This window comes from Lissotriton helveticus, chromosome 1_1, assembly GCF_964261635.1.
Source record: "Lissotriton helveticus chromosome 1_1, aLisHel1.1, whole genome shotgun sequence".
Taxonomy (NCBI): Eukaryota; Metazoa; Chordata; class Amphibia; order Caudata; family Salamandridae; genus Lissotriton; species Lissotriton helveticus.
Genome location: NC_136057.1, coordinates 1,906,245,641 through 1,906,270,314, shown reverse-complemented (window position 1 = coordinate 1,906,270,314; position 24,674 = coordinate 1,906,245,641). Strand labels below are relative to the sequence as shown.

General features: G+C 39.9%; 1 protein-coding gene across 4 annotated transcripts in view; it reads right to left on the bottom strand.

Moving 5' to 3' along the window:
• The window catches only part of LOC144754735 (flavin-containing monooxygenase 1-like), a 633,385-nt gene that overhangs the window by 454,827 nt on the left and 153,884 nt on the right, over window positions 1-24,674 (bottom strand). For all 4 annotated transcript variants that reach the window (XM_078642912.1, XM_078642930.1, XM_078642937.1 and 1 more), the window contains exon 2: window positions 21,738-21,875. In XM_078642912.1, coding sequence (XP_078499038.1) covers window positions 21,738-21,869 — 132 coding nt within the window. In that variant the 5' untranslated portion in view covers window positions 21,870-21,875. The remainder of the gene's footprint in view (window positions 1-21,737; window positions 21,876-24,674) is intronic.

Here is a 24,674-nt window from a genome sequence, read left to right as displayed (position 1 = left end):
GCTTGAAAATGTGACATACCGCGAAGTAATTCAGACTTTCTTACCATTATTCCAGTTCCATCAGGAAGTCATAACCCGTCAAGAAGAGCCAGAAATCCCCTGAAAAAGGATTACAACATTCACAAGTAAGGGAGAGGCCACATTAAGCTTGTCCTGTGCTTTTAACATTGGTTAATAATGGTTGTCTAAATGACCACGATTTAATTGTATTTTAGGGTGGAATGTAAAGCCCTCAATGAAGTATTTTGGCTCAATTTAAATCGCAAATAAGGATCCAAGGCGGGAGTCATCGCAAGTAAACACGAAGACTCCAGTAAGTCTCATATATTTAGACAAAAATGAATCATACCTGCTGAAAATGATCAGACTCAAAACCTCATACTTACACAATTTATTTACCCGTGTTTAGGTGTCTAAGAGGATACTATTAGGAGATTGAATTTCAGCAAAGAAGATAAGGTACCAGACAAACTTAGTGCCCATTTTACCTATTAATTGCAGAGAAAGAAAGGGTGACGTAGTCTATTATTTATACAACTCATTATTTGTTAATTTAGATTAGTGGTCTAAACCCTGATGATAATCCCCTGAGGCAGAGGGGGATTGGAAACGCGTCGGCACGCTAATATTTTGCCTGCGAGGGATCCACATTAATGGAAGCTCTAGAGAGGGTGCCACTACATGAAATATACCCCAAGAGCAAATCACTTCCAAAGAAAGTTGTCCCCGCAGTATACCTGTTTGAAGCGCTCAACGAACTGAACAATACTTAATGTCATAGCGCTTACCGGCATTCTTTGAATCACCGACTGGTGTAATTGTTTGAATTAATCGTTAGATTTGAATTGATTGTCGTCATGTTTAAGTTTTTGAATTGTCCAGTTTTTTATGTGTTTATTAACATTTATTCATAAGAAATGTATAAATGAATGAAATGTGTATTCTTTTCATGCTTTAAAAAAAAAGAAAGGATGTTTGAAATCAAGTTGAATCAATACAACTGTGAAAGTAAAATGCAATGACGTGATGCGTTGTATTTTCAAATCTGCATGAGTAATTAGCAGTTCCAAAACTGGTGGCCAGGTAATCCTTTTTGAAAAAAGAAAAAGAAAACTTATATTGTGAGCAGCAGCAACAAAAAAGAGAAAAGACTACGTGTGGGGGTGCTTTTCAGCCTATTGGAATTTTCTTTTGAAGTTCTAGATTCTTCATGTGTTGCTACTGTGAGCTAAGCAATAAAGGAGATTTGCATAATGTTAGCCTCCGTGTTATGCCATAAAACCACAATTTCACAGAGATTGTGAGAGAAGAGTATCTGTTTTTATGTGCCCTTTGCAAGTGTCCTATTGAAGAAAAAGGATCATTTATGACTAGGTAAGACGTATTTCACATCATGATTTGCATTGACTTTCAAACAAATATTTGGACTGACAACCACCACTGATTTTTTTGTTTTGCATGTTGTGCTCACTTGCTTATTAAGTTATTGCATGTTTTGGTGCACAATATGTTTCTTTGCATTGCCCCGGTACCCTTTATTGCTGGACACAGAAGGAAGCAATTAGGGAGAAAATTGGCTTGATCCTGAGGATTAAACATGGGGAAGTATGGCTTTTGCGACAGAGGTTCCATACAATGTAAAAACCTGAGGCCAGAACAATTCTTCACTTTCCAACGTATATTAGTTGAAATACAAGCCACAGGCACGAATCCTATGATATTCCACATCCTATGGCTAGAAGACAATAAGATGTTATCAAACAATTTATGGAACTCATTCTGAAACACTGACTTCTTCAAATAAAAAGTAATTAGGAGATTTCATCCTTCTATGGAAATGTTTCAAATATACTGCAGTATCACAAATGATCCTCTTTTCACTCAACAATGCTCATGACGATCTTTGCTCAGCATCCACTCATTTTAAAGTCTTCATTTTATTGCTAAAGAATGCATTCTGGAGGTTGAATTCCTGATTCCAGATGACTGGCCAAACCACCTATTTGTTGTTTCTCTCCCCATTCTCCAAAACGTTAATCAATCAAAAGTAGTTGGTTAGACACTACAAGGACATCTACAGTTCCATGCTCACAACATGAACTTCATCTGACTTATTTCCCTTCCTGCTGAGTTAGAGTGTAATTCTCTCACAGATAAATAAGAGATCATCACAGGGATCACTGAAACTTGAAGCATATTACACAAGAACCCTTCTCAGTGCTTTTCAATGCAGCAAAATGAAGAGTGGAATGATCTTAGAACCATATAACACCGTTGGTGCAAAAACTCCTCCATCAGGAACCTTGTAATTCTAATAAAAAATCATGAAAATTACAACAAAACACATCTCCAAGGCTAAAGCTGACTTCTTCAGAAATGAGGCTCAGCAAAAACCTAAAGGAAGAACTTTTTGTGTACAGGTAAACAGTATCACCTCATGATGGTGATAACAAGAAAATAAAACAATTCTGGCTTAAGACACCAGGCAGACACATCCATATGTCGGAGAATAACTAAAAAGAGGAAACCCCTTTTCACGAAACTCATAAGGCATTTGAGGGATAAAAAATACATCTGGAAAAAAATATGAACGTAGATATTCCTGCAATTACACAAAATGAATGGAAAGTATGCAAACAATAGTTTTAATTAAAAAACAGATATACAAAAAGAGGCAGTATTATTGAAACAAAATCTCTTTTTTTAACAGTGCATATTTTTACATGAACAGAGTAATGAAAAAAGTAAATTACATTGAGATTAAATTGTTGAGAAACGGGTTCTTTGTTAGCATGTGTGTTCTGTTCAAGTGGGTACCCATTCATTAGTGAGCCAGTCAGGGCCGGACTGGGAACCAAAACCGGTCCTGGCAAAGTGCTCGGCCGCCCCCCCCGCCCCCGGGGGGCAGGGGGGCGAGCGCTTTGCCAGGGCCGCTTTTCAGCCGATTTTGCTACAGGGCCGATTTTGCAGCTATGCTGCAAAAACGGCTCTGCAACAAAAACGGCCCCCAGGGCCCAAAACCGGCCCCCACCCTTGCAGCCGACCCTGGGATTGCCCGGTCCCCACAACGGCCAGTCCGGGCCTGGAGCCAGTTTTACATTGTTTGTGGTAGCATGGTACTGCTCTTTCCAGGGAATGGAAACTACAGGTGTTGTCATTAGTAAATGTATTGCAATTTCCCATTTAATGGTGCCGGATTTGTCTCTCTAAGAACGACGAGAGTCTGAATTCTCCCTGATAGTATACTTGTTTCAGTGCCAAAAACCATGAGGAGGGCCAGGGCCTAAGAAAAGCCAATCAGAAAGGGTAATAGTAGGATGTTACATAATCCAAATATACAGTATGGATAACAACTAAATAGGAGCATGGAAAAGCAGCCAGCTAAGATCATCCACATTGGAAAAAAATGTTTTTGGAGAATAGGAAGCGCTGTGGTATAAGCTGCATTGGCGTGATCACCAGAGAGAAGCAACATGCCTGGTGTCCTGGTACAATGCAGGAGTGGAAAAGCTGCCATGAACAGAGCACTGAGCTGAGGTCCAACAATGAAGTAAAGCAGGTGGGTGGGCAAATCCCTGGAGACCATCCAAACCAAGGCCAGAGTCTACATGCCACCTGTGTGTTTCTTGAGGTCACTGATACCATAGGACTCCTTCCTAGTTCACATATACTACAGAGGTGATAGAAGACTTTCCAGCACGGTGGTTGGATTAGCTCCCTTATGCACTCGGGATTCCGTCTTGGCGGAGTTTCCTCCCATCTCTAGCGCTACGTCTCTGGCACTTTTGGCCAATCTTAAATCGGGGTCGCCGTTAGACCCCTGTACGGCCAAATTCTTGGCCAAGATGGCGACTGTGGTCAACCCATTGGTTAACCCACTTTTGAACCTGTCCTTGAGGGAGGGGAAGGTCCCGCAGTCCTGGAAACGGGTAATGGTGATCCCCCTCCTTAAAAAGCCTGGTCTAGACCCTGAGGTTTTGGCCAATTATAGGCCCATTTCCCTTCTGCCGGCGCTGGCTAAAATCACGGAGAAGCATGTGCATGGCGTACTCTCGAGCTTCTTAGAATCCAATGACCTGCTGCACCCCACGCAATCTGGTTTCCGCCCTAATCTAAGTACGGAGACGGCACTCTTGGAGGTGTCAGAGGCCATTAGGGAGACGCTGGATTCAGGAGGCAAGGCCATGCTTGTCATGCTTGATCCGTCGGCGGCCTTCGACACCGTCCCCCATGAGGGTCTCCTCGCCAGACTTTATAACATCGATCTGAGGGGGACGGTGCTCAACTGGTTTACATCTTTTCTTGAGGGTCGCCGACAAACGGTCTGGGCCTCCCCGAGCTCCGCTGAGATGCCGCCATTGGGAGTCGGAGTTCCGCAGGGTTCTGTGTTGAGCCCTACTCTTTTTAACATCTTTATGACCCCTTTGGCGGCACTGGTGGAGTCCTTTGGGGCCCAGATCGTTTCATACGCTGATGATACCCAGCTGCTCTTCACGTGTAGGAAAGATCAGGTTTTTGACGGAGAGAGCATTCGGGGCTGTCTCGGGATGGTCTTCAATTGGTTTCAGCAGAACAGCCTTAAATGTAACTCCAATAAATCGGAGGTGCTGTTCTTTGGCTGTTCCTTAGATCCTGACTGGCAGGCTTGGTGGCCGGCGGATATGTTCCCCCCTGCACAGGCATCCCAGGTGGCAAAAAATCTGGGAGTCAAGATTGACAATGATCTGACGCTGAGATCCCAGATCCTTGGTTTGACGGGCACTTGCTTCGGCATTCTTAAGATTCACCGGAAGTTTTTGCCTCTGCTCACAGAAGAGCATAGAAAGATCACCGTGCAAGCCTTAATTGGCTCCAGATTGGACTATGCCAACGTCCTCTATCTAGGTCTTCCGGACTATCTTGTACAGCGGCTGCAGGTTGTGCAGAACTCTGCGGCTCGCGCTATCTTTGGCCTTCATAGGCGAGCCAGAGTGTCCGGCTTGGTGCAGTCGCTTCATTGGCTGCCCATCCGGAAGCGGATTATGTTCAAAGCGTTGACCCTGGCTCATAAAGCGCTTTTTGGCTTCGGAGCAAAGTACTTGCAGCGCAGGCTTGTCTTCTACCGCCCGGCTCGATCTTTGCGGTCTGAATCTTTGTTTTTGGCCGTGGTTCCACGAGTGATGAAGGCCCGTATCGGGGGGCGCTCCTTCAGATTGAGGGCCCCACAGCTCTGGAATACATTGCCTCTGGCCTTGCACGGTACATCTAATCTTCTATTGTTCAGGAAGGGCCTTAAAACCTGGCTTTTTAACCTTTAGTGTGTCTTTTCTGTTTCCTGTTTATGAATGTTTTTTATGGTGTTATGTTTTTTCTCTGAGCTGCCAAAATAAAGCGCCGGGACACTCTTCTTGAGTAGCCGTGCGCTATAGAAATTAAATTTAACATAACATAACATAACATAACTCGCTAATTTGGCATGAGCACACCAGGTGATGCAGTGATCCTGTAGGGTAAAAAGGATAAACCAATGAGGTGTAGCACTCAAGGGAGACACTTCAGTAAGGAGACACTGCAGTAGATGTAAGTGATCCAGGAGACCTGTTGTTGCCTTTAGAGTGTCCCATGCAGAGGAGTAAACAGTGCAAGAGGAAGAAGGACAATGAATGGGTCTACAGAAATGGAGGTCTAGAAATAGAAATGCATTTGGAAAATAAAATCAGACAATAAGGCCATGAGGCATTTGCCCTTCTTGGGCAGTGTATGGGACTCCAGGCTTTTGAGAATGAAGGTAAGAGGGTCCTAGCCAACCTTACTAAAACAAAATAATGCATAGCCTGGAGGATTTGTATGATACCTCTAGCTGTATCTGCTTGGTGCATGAAGCCCAGTGAATCCCTATTATACAGAACATGTTTAGAAAAGGGGATAATGACAGTTCTTGACCCCAAATCTGAGTTCCTTACAGAGACGTAAGTGTGAAAACACAAATTAGGACATGGATAGGTGCTTTAGACGGAACAATCCTAGATTGTTGAGACTCCCAGAGGGCGAGGACTGTAAAGGAGTATTGTTTTCTGAAAATCATGTTCAGAAGGTGGCTCAAGGCAGAACAATTTTTTGACTCCTCGTTTGTACAATGAGCACAAAGGGCAATGCAAAAAGTTGCCTCCTGGGGCTTCACCGCGAGCATTAATCACTCCTTCTAACTCACTGAGCAAAAAAAGAGTCCGTGCTTGTGCAGTACAGGCCTGTAGCTTGAATAAATGCCTGTAACATTGGCACTGAGCCCAGTCAAGCCAGTTTGTAATACGGTTTAGAGAAATAAATGCTCCATATGCAAGTGTGGGCATCAATTTGCTTTCAATGACTTTGTGGATTGCTGTCAGGACCCTATTAGAAGATTTTTAGAGAAGGCACTGTAAGGAGAAGGTAAGAGCCTGAGCTGAGGTTGCCAAAGCCTCAATATGCGGAATCGGCAGGCTGAGTTCAATAAACAAAACTCCTAAGTACTTGATGCTAGGTACTCTCTAAATATTCTGGCCTTTTACAAACCAAGCTCCTTTTTTGATTCTCTTTTTACCGAAAATTCAAGTCTGGATAGCCCCAGGTTTTTGTGGAGGTTGAAAAATATGTGTTTCTACCTTCGTGAATCCCTGATATTGTGCATGAATGACTTTAACACATCATGGATTCGGAAGCGATTAGATACACTTAGGAAGCATGACCGATGTTGATTGCAGGTAGGATTCCTTTCAAATACCAAGAAATGTTTGAGTTGGTTGATATAGAGTGGTAGAGAGTCCTTGTTTTATTCTGCTGCACACAATGGTTTCTCTTTTAGAGACATGTTACTTTTCAAATGGTGAGGGGATGATATATTGATAAGGACCATCTAAGGTCATTCTCCATTTACACTGGAATTGCAGTTAGAATCTAATTGCAATAGGCAGAGATATTGGAAATTCAATACTGGACTCTCAAATGAAGTGAGGGCACATATCCAGCTTTAATTTGAAAAGACCTGTAACTCAATATCGGAATGTGCCACTGTCCAGGAGGTGTTCATAGTGAACAGAAATGTGCCCTACAACAAGGTCAAAATGTTAATATTGACCTGTACTTATATTAACCCCAAGATATCGACTACCCGCATACTATCAAGTTAAGTAGATGCTAAGTTAACACTAGTATATCAATAGTTCTTTACATTGGCTGACCTTGACAATATGTTGGGAGTCCATGTCATGGAGTTGATATACGTGCAAGTCAATATTGTTGACCTAGATATTGTGACAAACAACTGTTTAAAAGAGGGATTTACATAGCCAAAGAGTATCAAAACCAGAAACTACTGCAGTACATAATGAACACAATCATGGTTGGCAATGTTTAAAATGGCAATGATATGTAAATGTCTAAATGCATGTAAAAAAAATATTTCTCAGTGTTCTAGTTTACCTTCCAACCAATAGTAATAGTAGGCCTCAAGTCATTGCGCTCTAAATAATGCCTGTGTAGCAGTTTGTTCTCAAAACATTATACACATGTAATGATGTCAAGATTATATAATAAAACCTGGGAGATTTAAAATAGGTTGGAAAAACTGGATGTGTGAAATTTGCCTCAATTATTTTCACATAATTACATGAAATATTAGCAAATGTATTCATAATTACTCAAAATTATGCATTATTGTGTGAAAAGGAAATCTTTAGTTTTGTGCCAAATTTTAGCTTGAAATACATCTGCAAGTCAATTTTCAATGCATTAGGTGCTAAAATAGTGCGACAAAACAAAGCACCATGTGGCTTGCATTCTGTTGCTCCTGTGCATTCATGTTTAGTGTTTACAGGAAATGTCACCTAATTATGTGAAGTAGTGTAATGGGATAATTTATGGAATGCTAAATGCAACATTTCTGAAATTATGTGAATGATGCCAGCATAATTTAAATTTCACCCAGGCCTACTTGAAACCAGTAAGACATTTGTTCTGAACAGGTGAGTAATAATAATTAGTGAAGAGAGTTCTAAAATGCCACAGATTTTAAGAATAATCTCATTGATGTCACAGACAAAGAAAGGTGCTGAAAGTTATGATACCAGAATACACTCTGGAAATAGTGAAGCTCCTGTGAGTTGGAATTCATTAGATGCGTAATATATATTATACTAAATGAATGTCACTCTTTAATATGATCCCATGCCTACTCGCGTCTACCTTCTCACATGCACTACTGCCTCTTCTTTGATATCACTTCTGTCTCACTCTGACCATCCAATTTTCCTTTTTGCTCTATCTTGCTGTTCTACATCTGCTTCTTCCTACAATCTGGACCTGCCCCCACTCTGTGAAAGCATGTGCCAAGCGATTTTCTCACAGCCTTCACACAGATGTCCTACTCTAAAAAGCACTGATTCAGCTTCTTCCCTTCCAGGCTCTTCCTCAGTGGTGGCAGGGTAAGGCTGGATCCTAGGATAAGTACACACTACAGCAACCGTAAATCAGGTACTGCCCTTCACTGTACTTTCAAATGCTGGATACCTCAAGTATATAGATTTTGGAGTTTGAAAAGCAAGCATGCACAGATTTTCATACATCCATGCATACATTTTTAAAGAATGAAAATAAAGCAAGCACCATACTGATAATGCACTTGGGGAAAAAGTTTCCAAAACAATGCATTTCATTTAAATAAAAAAATGGTAGCGTGTCCAATAATTTGAATTCGTCACTTGTCAGATTATGTAATAATAATTAAACACCTACCAAATTGTTTGCCATATATAAATTCAAAGTGCCTCACCTTTTGTTTACCAATTACTCAGTTCCACTGATTGTCATTATTTACTCTATAATGTGTTAACACTAGTGGTCATCTTTTCTATTATTCTATCCACCACCATCATTTCCTCGTCACTTCTTGTCATTCTATATGCATAAGCATCACTATGGTAACCTCTTTCAGAATAACAACACCCACCCTAAATTACGACCTCTGCTGTCACTATTTTCTGTTTTATTTAACCAATGATATATATGTGTATATATATTTTTTTTTCACAGATAAAAACATAGGTTTTACAGACGTTATAGTTTGAGATTAGCATTTAAAAAACCTTAGAAATTCAATGAAAAACCCATATGTTTCAGGGACGGTATAGTTAGCTGGACATTTCACTCATACAAAACCATAGAAATTCGACTATTATAGTTAGGTCAGCTAACTATAACTCGCGCCCCGCAATGCGCTGCTCATGACGTCCCATATTACATAATTCATGGCATTGTCAGTGACATCACTGATGACATCACTGATGACATCTCAAATGACATCACTGATGACCTCACCGATGATATCATCCAGTGACTGTGTTTCTGTAAAGTTTAAATATGATTTATATATATCCCAAGATGTATTGAAGAATGAGTGGGTGTATAAGTGTCTGAATGGAGGATTTACGAGCTGTGTGAGTGATTGTATAAGTGACTGATTAAATGTGTCTTACTGAATGCATGGGTAAGTAACTAAACTGTGTGAATATCTGTATCAGTCTGTTGTTGTGTAAGCTGGTACATAGGTTGGTCAGTAACTACATGACTGTCTATATGGGTTATTGATTGTTTGCCTGGGTATTTGTATGGGTGCCTGAGTGTGTGTGTGGGTGGGTGGAGGTGTGTATCTCTGTGCTTAGATGTGTAAGTAGTTGATTCACTTGGTATATGGGTTCAAGAGTGCATGTGGAAACAGCTCTATGAGTGGGTGAGTATGTGTATGGGTGTGTTGGTGAGTGAATGGAGGTCTCAGTGGTACATGTGAGTAACTACATATGTAAAAGGCAGTATACGTGAGTGATGGTGTATATAAATAACTATATGCGAGAGTGAGTGATTGTGAGAGTCCTGTATGGATGCATGTGTACTTGTATCAGTGATGATATGAGAGTAAGTATGCGTTACTTTCTGTATGAATTAGTGAGGTGGTGTGTGTATAACTGTATAGAGTGAGATGTCATCAGTGATGTCACTGACCATGCCATGAATGATGTAATATGTGACATCATAAGCAGTGCATTGCGGGGGGGTGAGTTATAGTTAGCTGAACTAACTATAACGGTGGAATTTCTATGTTTTTGTACGAGTGAAATGTCCTGCTAACTATAACGTTTCTGAAATCTATGGTTTTTTAAATGCTAATTTCTAACTATAACGTCTGTAAAACCAATGGTTTTTCTGTGAATTTCAAAGGTTTTATATATGGTAATTTCTAACTACAATGCCCCTGAAACCTATATTGTTTTTAAATAAATGTTAAAAAGACTTGCATACTTTTGGCAGTGAAAAACTAACTGTAACAGTAGTCTGTTATAAGTTATAATTTAACAATGTTTAAAACTGAATTAGCAGTAATTAACATATAAGTGTGGAAAAAGTGTGACCCAGCAGCTATGATACCTAACTTCGAACAACAGCGTTCGCAGTTCCATTCCCGGCTCCAGCGGAATGTTAGCCCACTACTATGTCACTGTGGCCAACACCTTGCTTAATCTTCCGGATGCCCCCGAGCTCCAACACACGTTTCTGGGGGTAGCTGAATGCTTTACAAATGCTGGCATTTTTTTTAATTTAAAACCATAGTGATGACAAATATTAGCACATATTTATTTTTCTTCTATTGTGACCAATATTTTTTTATGTCTTCTATTTAGAATTATGGCAATTAATAGATGTTTTAGTCATGAGAATGGAAATGACATGGTTTGCCAGGTAGCAGTTTTTAAGCTGACCAACGTATGTACATATTATGGACCTTCTAAGTGTTAGGTTCGAAATCGAAACCTTTACCGCTTTACATTTTGTAATTTTTCCCAACACATGCACAAGTTAAAAAGTTAAAACGTGAGATGTGTGAACAGTAAAACATGACATCTAAATGGGCGGAGCCGCATCTTCCTTTAGACTACTTAATAACCAAAAAGTATATAAACCACACACGTTGTTGGATTAGTTTAGCTTTTGTGAGTTATTTACCCATGTCCATTCTGTGATGCAGGTTCCCTTTTCTAGTGTTGGATTCTTGTTTTGCGGCAACAAAACATATTCCAGAGTTGTAAGTTGTTTAATTATGGCATAGTAGATACTTATAATATGTAGCTATTTGTCAATATTTAAACATTTGTATTTAGAAAAAAGTGTTATTGCTTGTTTTTGCCTTTTTTCTGTAACCTCAGCAGCTTGTTTTCAGAAACAGACAGAATACAGCAAACATTGCTCCTTTTATGGCTCCTTCGAGCTTATGTACTGAGACTTTCTATATTATAATATTGGCATTGTACTTGACCTCAGAGGTGTTGGTGACCCGTTGGCGCAAAGACTAAACATTTATACGTAACGTCAACAGCTTCTGGTTGTTAGTCTGTTTACCCCTGGGGATCATATACTGGGAATATGTATATTATAATATTAACAGTCATTGTTATCTCAGAGCAGTTCATGACCCGTCGGCGCGACACTAAAGATTTATACGGAACGTCAACAGCTTCTGGTTGTTAGTCTGTTTCCCCCTGGGGATCATATACTGTGAATATGTATATTATAATATTAACAGTCATTGTGATCTCAGAGCAGTTCATGACCCGTCGGCGCGACACTAAAGATTTATACGTAACATCACCAGCTTCTGGTTGTTAGTCTGTTTCCCCCTTGGGATGATATACTCTGAATATGTATATTATAATATTCACAGTCATTATGATCTCAGAGAAGTTTATGACCCGTCACTGCACGATGAAAGATTTCTAAGTCCCGGAGAAAAGAAGCTCTGAACATATTCACAGTTGGAAAGTATTTCGTTATTGATTTTGTTTTGTATTCATAACTTTATTTTCCTTTTCCTTTTTGTGTGACAACAGTGTCACTCTTTATAATATAATAGAGTGTCCTATTGTCACAGAACAGGAATTGGAGATTTGTTGTCACCAGGAGTAAACCATCTGAAATACAGATTACTTATAACTTACTTGATCAGATATTTTTCAGTGAGAATATTTTTCGAAATTGCACTCTAAAAAAAGATAGTTGTCATAGATACTTTCTTAGTGAATACCTTTGATAAACCCTACATTTCTTAATGACATTTTGTCATTTCTATTTTTCTCAGATGTGGTTCCTATTCACCTTCTCCCTATAGGATATATAGGACCAGTAGTGTATATTATTATAGTGCTAGCCTATATATTCTTAAAAGAGTGCTTGATTTGTTAGCGGAACAGTGAGTGACCTCTAAGTACTATGACAGAACGTTCCCGAATTCTACACAATAGAAATTGTAAAAAATGATAAAACTTACATTTTTATTTAATATGATGTCATTTTTGTTTAACAGTTTTTTACTTGTTATTGTTCTTCTGACCTGAGATGATGTAGTGCGGGAGTGTTTCTTGTAGCACTTCTTTTCTAATTTATCTAAAAGTAACTCATGCCCTCTTATATTGTCAAGAATATGGGGCAACACTTCTACAAACTATAGCAGAAAAAAAGGGAGGGTGTGCCCACGCTTAAGTGATATTTTATGAATTGCATTTTTATTTGTCACCCCTTTGATATATACAGCCTCAGTTTCCGAAGAAACTTTATTTGTAATTGCTTATTAAAAACTGTTTGAAACATAGACTAAACTTTTTGCTGCGCAACCACACCACCCCATCAGGAAAGTAAACACCACATTAAAAGTAAATAGTGCTCCTGGGAGGTATCCCACCCGCAAACTTGATCAAAAGAAGACCGCAAGACACTCTGTTATTTTTCCGCCATGATTTGTACACCCCATGCCAATTATATAAATGGCCCTAAAATATATAAAAAGCAATTTTTACCTTCGCAATTCCTGCCACCAGCTTGTGACCACTGTACAGAGTTAATAGTGTTCCTACCCTCCCCTCTAATACTTTGTTTGCCCGTACTCCTTTGAAGTGCATCACAAAATGGCTGACAACAGTGAACCGTTCCCACCCAATAAGGAGCAAACTTGTACTCGGAAAACTTTAGTCAATAAAATGTCCATGGTGTTCTGCAGAAGGTGCGGGAATGGCTACCACCACTTCTACTTGTAATGCTTCACAGCCAATGAACATTAAGCTTAGGGAGGGCCTGCTTAGAACACGTTACCCAATGAGATGTCCCTTATACTCCACGGAGGGGGAAAGAATCACTAACAACACTTCTACTTTCAATGGTTTACAGCCAATCAAAATTAAGCTTGGGAAGGTCCTCCTTGGAACACGTCAGCCAGTCACATGTCCCTCCTACTCCACGGAGGGGAAGCGAATGGCTGGAAACACTTCTACTTTCAATGGTTTGCAGCCAATGAACATTAAGCTCTGGAAGGTCCTCCTTGGAAAATGTGAGCCAATCAGATGTCCTTGCTACTCCGCGGAGGGGAATGGAATGGATGGCAACACTAGTTTCAATGGTTCGCAGCCAATAAACATTAAGCATGTTGTTGGAACACCTCAGCCAATTAAACATTAATGTTGTTCCGCACTCAGGGACAGAATACGCCCTCCCACATAATATTACATTTCCTGTAACAATGTGACACTATCCGTGATAAAAGTGAACACTGCATTATAAGTAAACATTACTCCACATTATATTAAAGGAAGGCCGCAATACGGCGCATTGTTGTTTTCCTGATATGATTTCCACAGCCCATTGAACATTGCCGCAATACCACACATCGTTGTTTTGTGGAAGTGATTTCCACGGCCTATGCAACATTCACACTACCTGTGTGTGCACCCTACACACTGCTTGTCGCAATACAGCTCATTGTTTTCCCAACGGGCTTCCTTTAGCCTATGGAACCTTGCCGCAATACAGCACACTGTTGTTCTGCGAACGGGATTTCCATGGCCAACGCAACATTCAAACTCCCTGCCTCTGCACGGTACAGACTGCTTAAAGTAACTCCAGTGTTCCTACTATACCCTCTTATACAATTTTTCTCTTTTTCCCCCTACTCCTTTCTACTAAGTCACAAAATGGCTGCCAACACTTCCTAGTTTCAACTGTTCACAGCCAATGAGCCGCACGCTCGTAACCCCTCAGCCAATCAGATGTCAGACTTCTCAAATATCGATATCTGTAAAATGTCATATTTCTCAAAAACTACTGAACGGATTTATCCCATTTAAACAAAAACATGCGTTCTGGAAAAAGACCTTTCTCCCTGCCAAATTTGGCGTAATTCCGTTCATCAGTTTGACCTGTAGCCTTGTCTAAAGTTTCCTATGGAAATTGCATTGAGAAAACACGTTTTGGGACCCCCCTTTTTTCTCAGCCCCGGCCCCTTGACCAATCACCCCCAAACTTTCAAGATAGGAGCTGATCAAAAAATGATGAAAAAGTAATCGATATAGCATAGCCACATCAATACGTGTGCAAGATCATTCTGGAACCCAGGGTCAGAGAAAATGCTCTCCTCCCATGAAAAGATTAACAAAGCTGGGAGCAAAGCATGATCCCATCGCGGTTCCAGTAATTTGACGGTAAAGAGTCCCATTAAACATGAATATGTTGTTTTTTAGACAATAGTCTATCATCTCTAGCACCATTCTACTGTGCTCCCGAAATCTCATAGCTCTTTTCTTGAGGTAGAGTGCACAAGCCGCTAGCCCTTGGTTATGGTCTATAATGGTGTAGAGACTGTGTACGTCAAGGGTGATAAACCAATGGTTGTCACCCCACTCCATGTTGTCGATCTTCTTGAGAAATGGCTCTGCCACCATCAGCAAGTATAGTAGGACCTTTGTTTTGAATGGACTATTCTGAACTGGTTTTACACTGTTTCTGATATGTCTTTGGGCACTGGCCCGATATTTGTTGCAAGAGAGCACTAGACTTCGACTATGCGACTACCTTAGGCTTGTTTCTCACTTTTTTTTCCTACGGTTAGACTGTCCTTGATTAACACGCACTGGATGGTTTCTCTGTCATTCGTACTGTTTGGCATTAAGAAAGCTCTATTGTAATTTTCATTTTTACCTCCGATAGAGGATGTCCACATGGACCACCCGCTGTAATGCTCGTTTGTACGATACTGATAAAGTTGTATTGACACAGTTGAAAAGCATTTTGTTAAGAACGATCTGTGATGATGTGTTCACAGGTTCCTACAATAAGAGATTTAAATGGAACAAGCTTTAGTTTAAGCATTTACACATTTGTTGGCATTAACATATGCAAGATGCCTGTATTTGATTGTTTATTTACAGCATTTACTTTATCAGTTTTCCACTACATCATGGCTACCATTCTGGCACATTCGTCCTTTTTTACTTTCCGTGCCACATGTTATGTAGTCTTTCTGATTTGGTGCACATGTTCACGTGATCAAGGTTCTTCGGAATCGAAAACGCATTGTGAATTAAATGGCGGATTAACAATTTCACGGAGTTTGTGACATTTCTGAGAGCGCGCTAATTGTTGGATTTTGGATATATATATATATATTTTCCAACCAAACCCGATCTTTTTTCGAAGAATCGGACAGCGACACACAGGAGCACAATTAGCCATCCAGTTGAGGGTTTATTTTTAAAAACAGCATGACACGTTTCGGCACACCTGCCTTGTTCACATGGGCAGATATTAAAAATAAACAGTATTTATACCAGAGGAAAAATTGTCACATGATCACTGCTTGCAGTGGATATGATAAACAGACTATGCATGTATTGCGTCAAATTTAACAACCAAAAATAGAGTTCATCATATTCACTCTATCTTGATTTTAAAAGGCAAATACAGTTTACATGTATATTGAAGCACCACATTATGAACTAATTTCATTTTAAAACAATTGCTACATTTATCTCAATTAGTTTTTTTATCTTCCTTTTATGCATTACTTCATGCATAACTAAAATTGTCCCAGTGCATTTTCTTTTGCCTTTATCTCTGTGCAATTTTTTTGTGCAATTGTATCACAGGTTTTTATTCTTTAGTGCGATTCTGGCGCAGGTTGGGTCTGTTTTCAAATTTTAACCAAACAAAGCATAATGGGCAAGTGCCCTATCTCGGAATCCGATTTTTTGGCAGAGTCTATTACATCATATTCTACCAGTCATTCTGTCAAGAAAGGTGTAGACCAATAGATTATTGATACTAATGCTCGTTAAAAGTTACTTTACAGATATAGAACACACATTATTTACACTTTAAAATATTTACTTTACTAAAGAGAAACATATAAATAATCAGTGCAAATTGTGCAAATGTTCAAATATTCCTTTTAAAGTGCACGTGCTTCACAAAAATTTGTCCTAGATAGTGCAAAGTTGTTTATGTAAAGCACCAATGTGCTACGGTACTTAGGATATTCTATTTTATTTGCAAAAATCGCATTGTTCAAATAAACTGCAAGTGCTTCCAAATTTTACTGATGCAAAATACCACACTAAAAGAATTATTGCATTCACATTCATTTGTATATTTCATTTTACCTATATCTTTTAACATTTGTTTTCTGAGCAACAGGTCATACACATATCACAGATCAACTTGATTCCGTTCAACCTTTCATGTTATGTTTCCAGTGTCTATTCAAATCCCTCTGGTAATTCATCTATCTAAAACCAATTAAAAAATCTTTGAAAAGGATTTTATTTCTTATACTAGGTGCACGTGCTGATCCTCTTCCATGGTTAATCCGTAGGAGCTTTTTGTATTAAACAGGAGTATGTACTTAGATTCTAGTTTTCTTAATTTCCTTTCACGGTCACCACCTCTCGGATCTTTCGGAACTTGATCTATTGCAAAATACACCAAGTCGTTACAATTCCCTTTATGCACTTCCTTAATATGTCTCGCTATTGTATAGTTTTTATCATTGTTCTTTAAAGCTCTGCAAGATGCGGACATGGACCATGTGTATTGTGCTCCCTATATACATTTTTGGGCACGAGCACCTAAGAACATAAATGACAAAATCACTCTTGCATTTTAAGGGGTGTCCTATTTTCCATGGGCTATTCAACAAGGGAGACATAACTTGCTGTTCATTTTTCCCATGTCGACATGCCTTGCATTTGTAACATTTATGGAAGCCAGGGCTGACTTTTAGCCATCCACATTTCTTTTTCACTTCTGGATTTGTTTTAAATAAGTCATCCCTCATTGACTTCATCTGTTGTTCGTTATCATAGGTCTTTTGGACATTTTCCCTTGTAATACTGGGTCCTGCTTCACAAGATACTAATGTCTGCATAAACTCTCTCTTACTTTCACTTGATATGCATTGTAACCCGTAATAATCCTTATCTGACCTCTGGAATTCTTCAGTTTTGTTGCAATCTTTTCTTTGTCTGGTTTCAATAAGTCACTTCTCTGAATACCAATAACCTTCTCTTTTTCCTGCTTTAATGTCTCCTTCCTGTATCCCCTCTGCAGAAATCTCTCTGTTAAAGCTTTTTGGGCCTCATTGAGAGAAACCTCATCATTGCAGTTTCTCTTCATACTCAAATTCTCTGCATAGGGGATGCTCATTTTTAATCTAGGAGGGTGAAAGCTTGTCGCGTGCAAAATTGTATTGCCCGCTGTTGGCTTTCTGTAGGTACGTGTTTGAATTACTCCAGCAGAGATGTATACTTCTAGATCAAGATAGGTTACACTGGTTGCACTGATATTCTCAGTGAATTTCAAGTTTAAACTATTCACGTTGATGTTGTTGATAAATGTTTGGGCTGCCTCTCTTGATCCGTCCAACACAATGAACAGATCGTCAATAAATCTGATCCATCTTATGACATGATTTGTCCAATCTCTATTCGACTTTGAGCACCTGCTCCTCCCACCAGCCCATATGCAAATTAGCATAGCTGGGGGCAAAGCAGATGCCCATCGCCATCCCTTGCAGTTGTTTGTAGGTATACCCTCCAAAAAGAAAATGGTTGTTAGTAAGGCATAACCTACACATTTCCATTAACATGTTGGTGTGCTGGTAAAGGTTAAGTGGCCTTTTATTTAGTAAATACCTTATTGTTCTCATCACATGTTCATGATTAATGCTTGTATACAAGCTTACAACATCTAATGTAATTAGAAGATAGGACTCCTCCCATTTTACATCTGCAATTTTGTTCATGAAATCCCTAGAATCTTGAATATAGGCTGCCAGTTCTTTTACTAATGGCTGCAAAAATGAATCCAAATATCTTGAAGTTGGTTCAAATAAACTCCCCATAGCGGAGATGATAGGCCGCCCTGGGGGTTTATCCTTCTGCTTGTGGATTTTCGGTATTAGATGAAGGATCGGCAACACCGGATACTCAACTTTAAGAAAGGAGTATTCAGATTGATTTATTAGACCCAATCCTCGCCATCTAGATAGATCTTTCACAAATTTATGTTTTATTTCCTCAAGGTTACTTTGGGGTACTTTTTGATAACACTCCTTATCATGTAAATGTAGCATTGCCTCTTTGTTATAAGCGTCTAAGGGCCAAAGAACCAGGTTCCCACCTTTATCTGCTTGCCTTTTACTATGTCCTGCCGACCCTGAATCTTCATAATCACATCATTATATTTCTTCTCAAAAGCAGATTCATTTGCCAAAAATCCCTAGATGATGTTTCTGACAACTTCTTTAGATCTTTAGGAGTGTTTGGGGTAAATGAAGACTGGGATTTAAATTCGGTAGCAGACCTGTCAAATATATCCATACAAAATAAATTATCTGCTTGGCTTATAGATCCCATTACACCATCCCCCTCACCCTCTCTGAACAACTGTTGGCAATCAAATAAAAGTTCCATGTCGCCTACTTCCAAGTTAGCTGGAAATTCACTTATCTTTGCTGAGGTTTCTTTACGATTTGCACCTTTGCTGCTAAAGAATTTTCTCACTTTTAATTTCCGAACATATTTGAAAAAGGCAATTAGCACTTGTGTGTAATTGAAATTTATATGTTTACAAAATGTCAATCCTAATGATTAAATCCTGTTTTCTTCATCGCTCAAAACGAAATCTGTCAAATTTATAACACTGGAGGCAGTTGTTACATCTTCCAGACCCACCGTTGATAATATTCCTTCTTTTTCTTTCCAGATCTTAACTCCATGCCCACCGCGTCTGTTTTTTCGTTTCCTTGATTTTCTCTTTTGTGATTTGGAAAGTTCATTCTTGTGCCTTGAGTCCGGTCCTGATATAAAAAAAACAAATTCCTCAATCATGGATGGTGGATTTAATGCGGTTGTTGCCTGACTTACTCTGTCTTCTGATGCTGTTTCCACATCAGAGCTTGCTAATGAGCTTGCTTCTGACATGTTTCCTTTACCTGCTTCTGCCCCTGCATAATTCCATAGGTTGTCTGCCGCTTTGGAGAGCCTCTGTTTGTGGATGCCATCGAACCTGCGTGCAAATGTATAGATCTGCCCACGCATGTAGTCAAGCCGATCACGCTGGAATTTTGTTGCCTTTCTTTCAGTGATTATTTGTTCATATTTAGTTAGGCGTCCATTTAAATCTGTATTAAACTTGCTCATTTCAGCCTCACCCAGGATTTTATTCAGCTCTTTCTCCATTGTTGCAATTTCGATTAGCATTTTCTCTCGATCTTTTGTAGCGTACTTTATTAGTATTTTCAACATGTTCTCAGAAGCATTTGCATTATTTGCCGCCCACTCCCCAAGCATTTCCGGGTCGGGATTTTCGTACGTGGGAGCTGTCAACACTCTCAAGCCCCTCGGAATCCTCCCAACATCGAGATATTTACCGAGAGACTTAATCTCCCACCACTTGGAGATTTCATTCCGATGTAACTTCTCCATCTCCTGTTTCAAAGTTTGTGCATTGTCCTCTGACTCCTTCGCACGGGAGTCCACTCCATGTTTTGGATCTGCCATTACATCGCTTTACTCGGCAAAAACAGCGTTCGCGGCTGCTTCCCGGCTTTTCATTACGGTATCCATTTCAATTATTTCACTATACAGGGGTGACTGCTATCCACATCACAGTTTTGCTGATAACCCTTTCTTTGCCACTCGCTTATTGCGCTTCACCAGGTTTCATTAACCCCGGTCTCCTCTCCTTGCTGCCTGCCAGTTATAGAGTGTACCTCTGTTTAGAAAACCTCCTGCGTTTCACTACCAATGCAGCTTCTCGCTGGCATTTTCACCACTCGGCAACCCGGTCTTAGTCACTTCCCACAGCGCAGGGGGGCTTCCTCGAAGTGTTCTCACAAACACGTAACCAAATTGCTGGAAATGTCAAGGATGCACCTTAACTAGGTTGCGCCGGTTCTGCCGCTACTCCAGCATCAGCGGCCACAAACTCCAACCAAACCCGATCTTTTTTAGAAGAATCGGACACCAACACACAGGAGCACAATTAGCCATCCAGTTGAGGGTTTATTTTTTAAAACAGCATGACACGTTTCGGCACACCTGCCTTGTTCACAAGGGCAGCCATTAAAAATAAACAGTTTTTATACCAGAGGAAGAATTGTCACATGATCACTGATTCCAATGGATATGATAAACAGACTATGCAAGTATTGCGTAAAATGTATATATGTATATATATATATATATATATATATATATATATATATATATATATATATATACACACATTATATACATATATCTAAAGTGTGGTTCCATATTAAGTTTGACTACAATTAGTGAATCTCATGTTACAAGTAACTATAGTTAAAATGTGTTCACATTAAATTAGCAATAGTTAATGCAGGCCTCAGTGAAATAGTTTTTGCTAACATCGAAACTGTGCTATTGGCTGTTGCTCATTATCATAGTTGCAGTGGTTTAACCAAATGAATTATAGCAATTGTGCTAGTTTTTCCATAAACTGTTAATGCTTGCAAGTTGTGTTTGATTTTAAGTAACATAATGAGTCTTTTGCAACTGTGTCTGGGACATCCTAATTGTGATGTAACAGCTTGTGCAGTTGTGAGCTTCCTTCGTGAGACGCCTGGGAAGGAGAGCTTTGACATCTTATTGACAAAATGCTGAATCTTGATTTCTTTCCTTCTCTTGGGAACTGTGGGGAGATGCACTTCACTCTAGAACTTGTATGTTCAATTGTGCATTGCTGAGTTAGTTGGATTCAGATTGCTACTGTCTAGATCTGAATTCAGATGCTCATACTTTCTCTTTCGAGAGCAAGTGGCCCTTTCTTCTCTCTTGAAAACGTATGCTTACTTTTCCCTGCTCAGAGTTAAACACTCAAGCACATCTATTTTTCTTTTTTTCCAATAGAACCATCATTTGGTTGTGCCTTAGAGGCTTTACTTGCAGACACCTGCTGCATAAACTTCCCTGACCTCATTTGAATTTACAGCTAATCTGTAGGGAGTTTTCCTTCTGGTGAAACTGAACTTTTGTGTTTTCTGTGCGAACTCGCTTTGGATTTGAGTTTGTAACTTTGATATTCTGCTAATAAACCTTTATGGTTTCTGGATCTACTATTCTCTGTCATCCGTGTGGGACAAAATGTGCTACAATGTCATTGATACATTTTTGAACTGCTGATGTTAATCCTCAATCAAGACAAAAGGTCTATACAATTGAGAACATCTGGTACTTGAATTGCACAGAGGATCTGCATGGTGCAAACCCCATCCTTGCTGCTTCACAAGTCAGAATGAACAGTCCACCTGTCTGTATGTGAATTAATACAATTTTGATTATTTTCGACTAGCTGCATTTCTGTCAGACACATGGTGTGAAAATACATACTTTGAAATTCCAGAGCCCTCCAATATCATCACTCTTCTCAAAGCAGGTGGGCTCCAGCCCCTCCTCCAGGCAGCACTTCACAGCTCCTAGCCCCGAGCAACCAGCACCGATGACTGCAACCTTCTTCACCATGGTTGCCTAGATGGGATACATCATGGAAACATGTCAGCGTGCACCAAAATCTCTGCCATCAAACATTTCACACATTTAATTTAATTTTATTAGCATGCTAATTTCATTTTATCAGCATGTAATCACACTCCCCCAATCAAGCGACAACAATACATGTGCAAGGTGATATCACAGTGCTAAAAGAAGCTAAGAACTTGTTGCATAAAAATGAATCCGAGAAAAAGTAGGCTTTTAAGTTTTTTCTGAAATTGATGTGGTTGTCCATGAGGTGGATGTCCATTGTCATGTATTCCTATCGGTTCTGAATCGATCCCCCTATTCCTGACCCTATTCTAGTTAAACAAACCAACAAGTTAACTAGCAGTCAGCCCATGAGGCAGAAATTCCCCATGATGCAGATACCGTTATCTGACGCAGTCACACTACGGCACAGGAACGTGTTATCTGATTAGGTCATAACGCTTGCGATCTAATTAGACAAGCGATATTCCTCCAGCCCCTGATAAGGCATACGGAGTTCTCATAACAAATCAAACCTATGACAACCTGGGCAAAACCCTGCGGCCATTGTTTTGATTTCACCGAGAACTTTAGTAAAAGAATGTGCTAACGAGCAAATCGTATGACATCTTTATTGACGTATCTATGTCCATCCTTACGTCAATCTCGGCACCTTAAAGGTATAAATATTACCGATCTTGCCCTATGCAAACACACGCGTGGTGACGAGACGGAGCAGCCATACTTGCCGAAGCCGAGAGCAGAGCAGACCCCGCTGGCAGCAGCCCCGCCTTCCTGACGCGCTGAGAGAAGCTGCTTTCTCCTGCCGAGAATCCAGCACCGGCGTTTCCGGGTAGCCCTCGCAGGCAGCCTGGAATATCGAGACCAGAGAGAGAGATACCATTCCTCATTCATCCTAACTTCCAGGTACAGAACTGAATAACCCCTCACAGAGAATTCTTTAGTTATTCACTTGGCAAAAACAAACTTAACTTAAACTGTAACTTTCTATTCCCGCCCTCGTATTAGGCTTAGGTCAGGTACACGGGGTAGGCGTATTTAGAAACACCAGTTGAGTACGTTTAGTCAAATGTATATGTGTATGTAAATATATTTTATTCATTTTAAACATCATATGGCTTAGAAACCATATCAATGTTTTTACAGTATTATTTTATACTATTGCTTTTAATGTATGCACTTTACTTAACTATAAGTATTGCAATAATATCGATCCATTTCTCTTGTATGAGAAAAGAGACTGATCAATAAATAACACCTTTTTATTGAACACGCCCGTCTCTTCCTTTTCTCTACATTCTGATGAGACTAAGAAATGCACGTACTGACTGAGTAAAATAATTTGCCTTTTGTTCACACGACTCTCGAGATTGACTCTTGATTAGGGGAGAGCAAAGTTGTCATGTTCTATGGTTGTCAGAAACTAAATCCCTTCTTGTCTAATCAGGGAAGTTAATTCCTCCTTGAACATTCGAGAAAGTTTCTAGCGAACTCTGAGCTACGCTGGCAAACCCAAAACTTAAGTCTAGTATCGACAGTAGTAGACCTAGTTAACGTCTGGCCTAGGCCTTTACTGCTGTAGGTATTATTCCAATGCGCAGAGCCTATTGGGAAGATAGGAACTACACTACATGGCGCCCAACGCGTTTGGAAAGGGCGATAAAACTAACGTAAGACATTTAGAGTAACTCAGTCGTGCTTTCTCACTCAGACCCCTTTTCCCATAATGCTCCAAAGACGTCTGGAGTGGGTGAAAGGTAATATCCTCCAAAACCTCGCAGGGGGGAACTCCTATGTATGGTTCTTGGTATAGTCAACGTTGAAGGATAAACAGTTCCAAAATATTGTGCATCTAATCTCTGTTTCCATAAGAAACCTGATCTGCAAACAAACAAAATAACCTTCAGGACAGTAAAATGTCAGAAAATGAATAAGAAAGAGAGGCAGTTAGATTAGCAACTGAACTCGCAGATGCTGATGCTACCATGCAAGCAGCAGATGCGGATATAATACTCATTCCGGTCATCAAAAGGAGATCTATAACTCTAAAACTTATAGAAAATGGACTGACACCTAGAGGTGGCACAGTCATATTCGTAATTGAGGCACACGAATATCGGCAGACAGAGGTATATTATTCATGGATACATTTTCCAGCAGCTAATGCTGTAACAAAGTACTTCCACTATTACAAAATAGAGGAACCTCCTAATGAGTACACTCCTTTTGAGGAGGTGGAAGTACCACTCAAATTCCAAGAGCATTTGCTCTTATTTGATGGCGCCCTAAAACATAATAATCACATCACCAGGCTCGGTCCTTTAGGTAGACCAGGAGCAAAGGGGCCGGTCCTAGCCGGATACACACCACATCCAGACTTCGAAAGAATGCCTGCAGCAGATCTTTTAGTACAACTAAAACAATTAATAAAAATTCATAGACAATTAGTACAGTATGTGATGCGGACTTCAACAATTCAGCCAGCGATTAAACTTCCACAGCTGACCCCTCACCAGGGGAACACAAATAAAATTACACCACAGAACATCCAGTCTTGCCTAGGTAAAGTACCGGCTAAACGGGAACAAATACCATTCTGGTTGGCACAGAAAATTACCCAAATAGAGGCGGTGTTTCCTGACACCACCCCATTAGAAAAACACAGGATTCTGACTATCTGTCTCCCAATGGGAATCGCACCACACATTGAGGACTGTGACACTTGGGGTACAGTCTTTGCTTCCATCTACACAAAAACGCACGGTGTTCCATCCATTTCGGTGA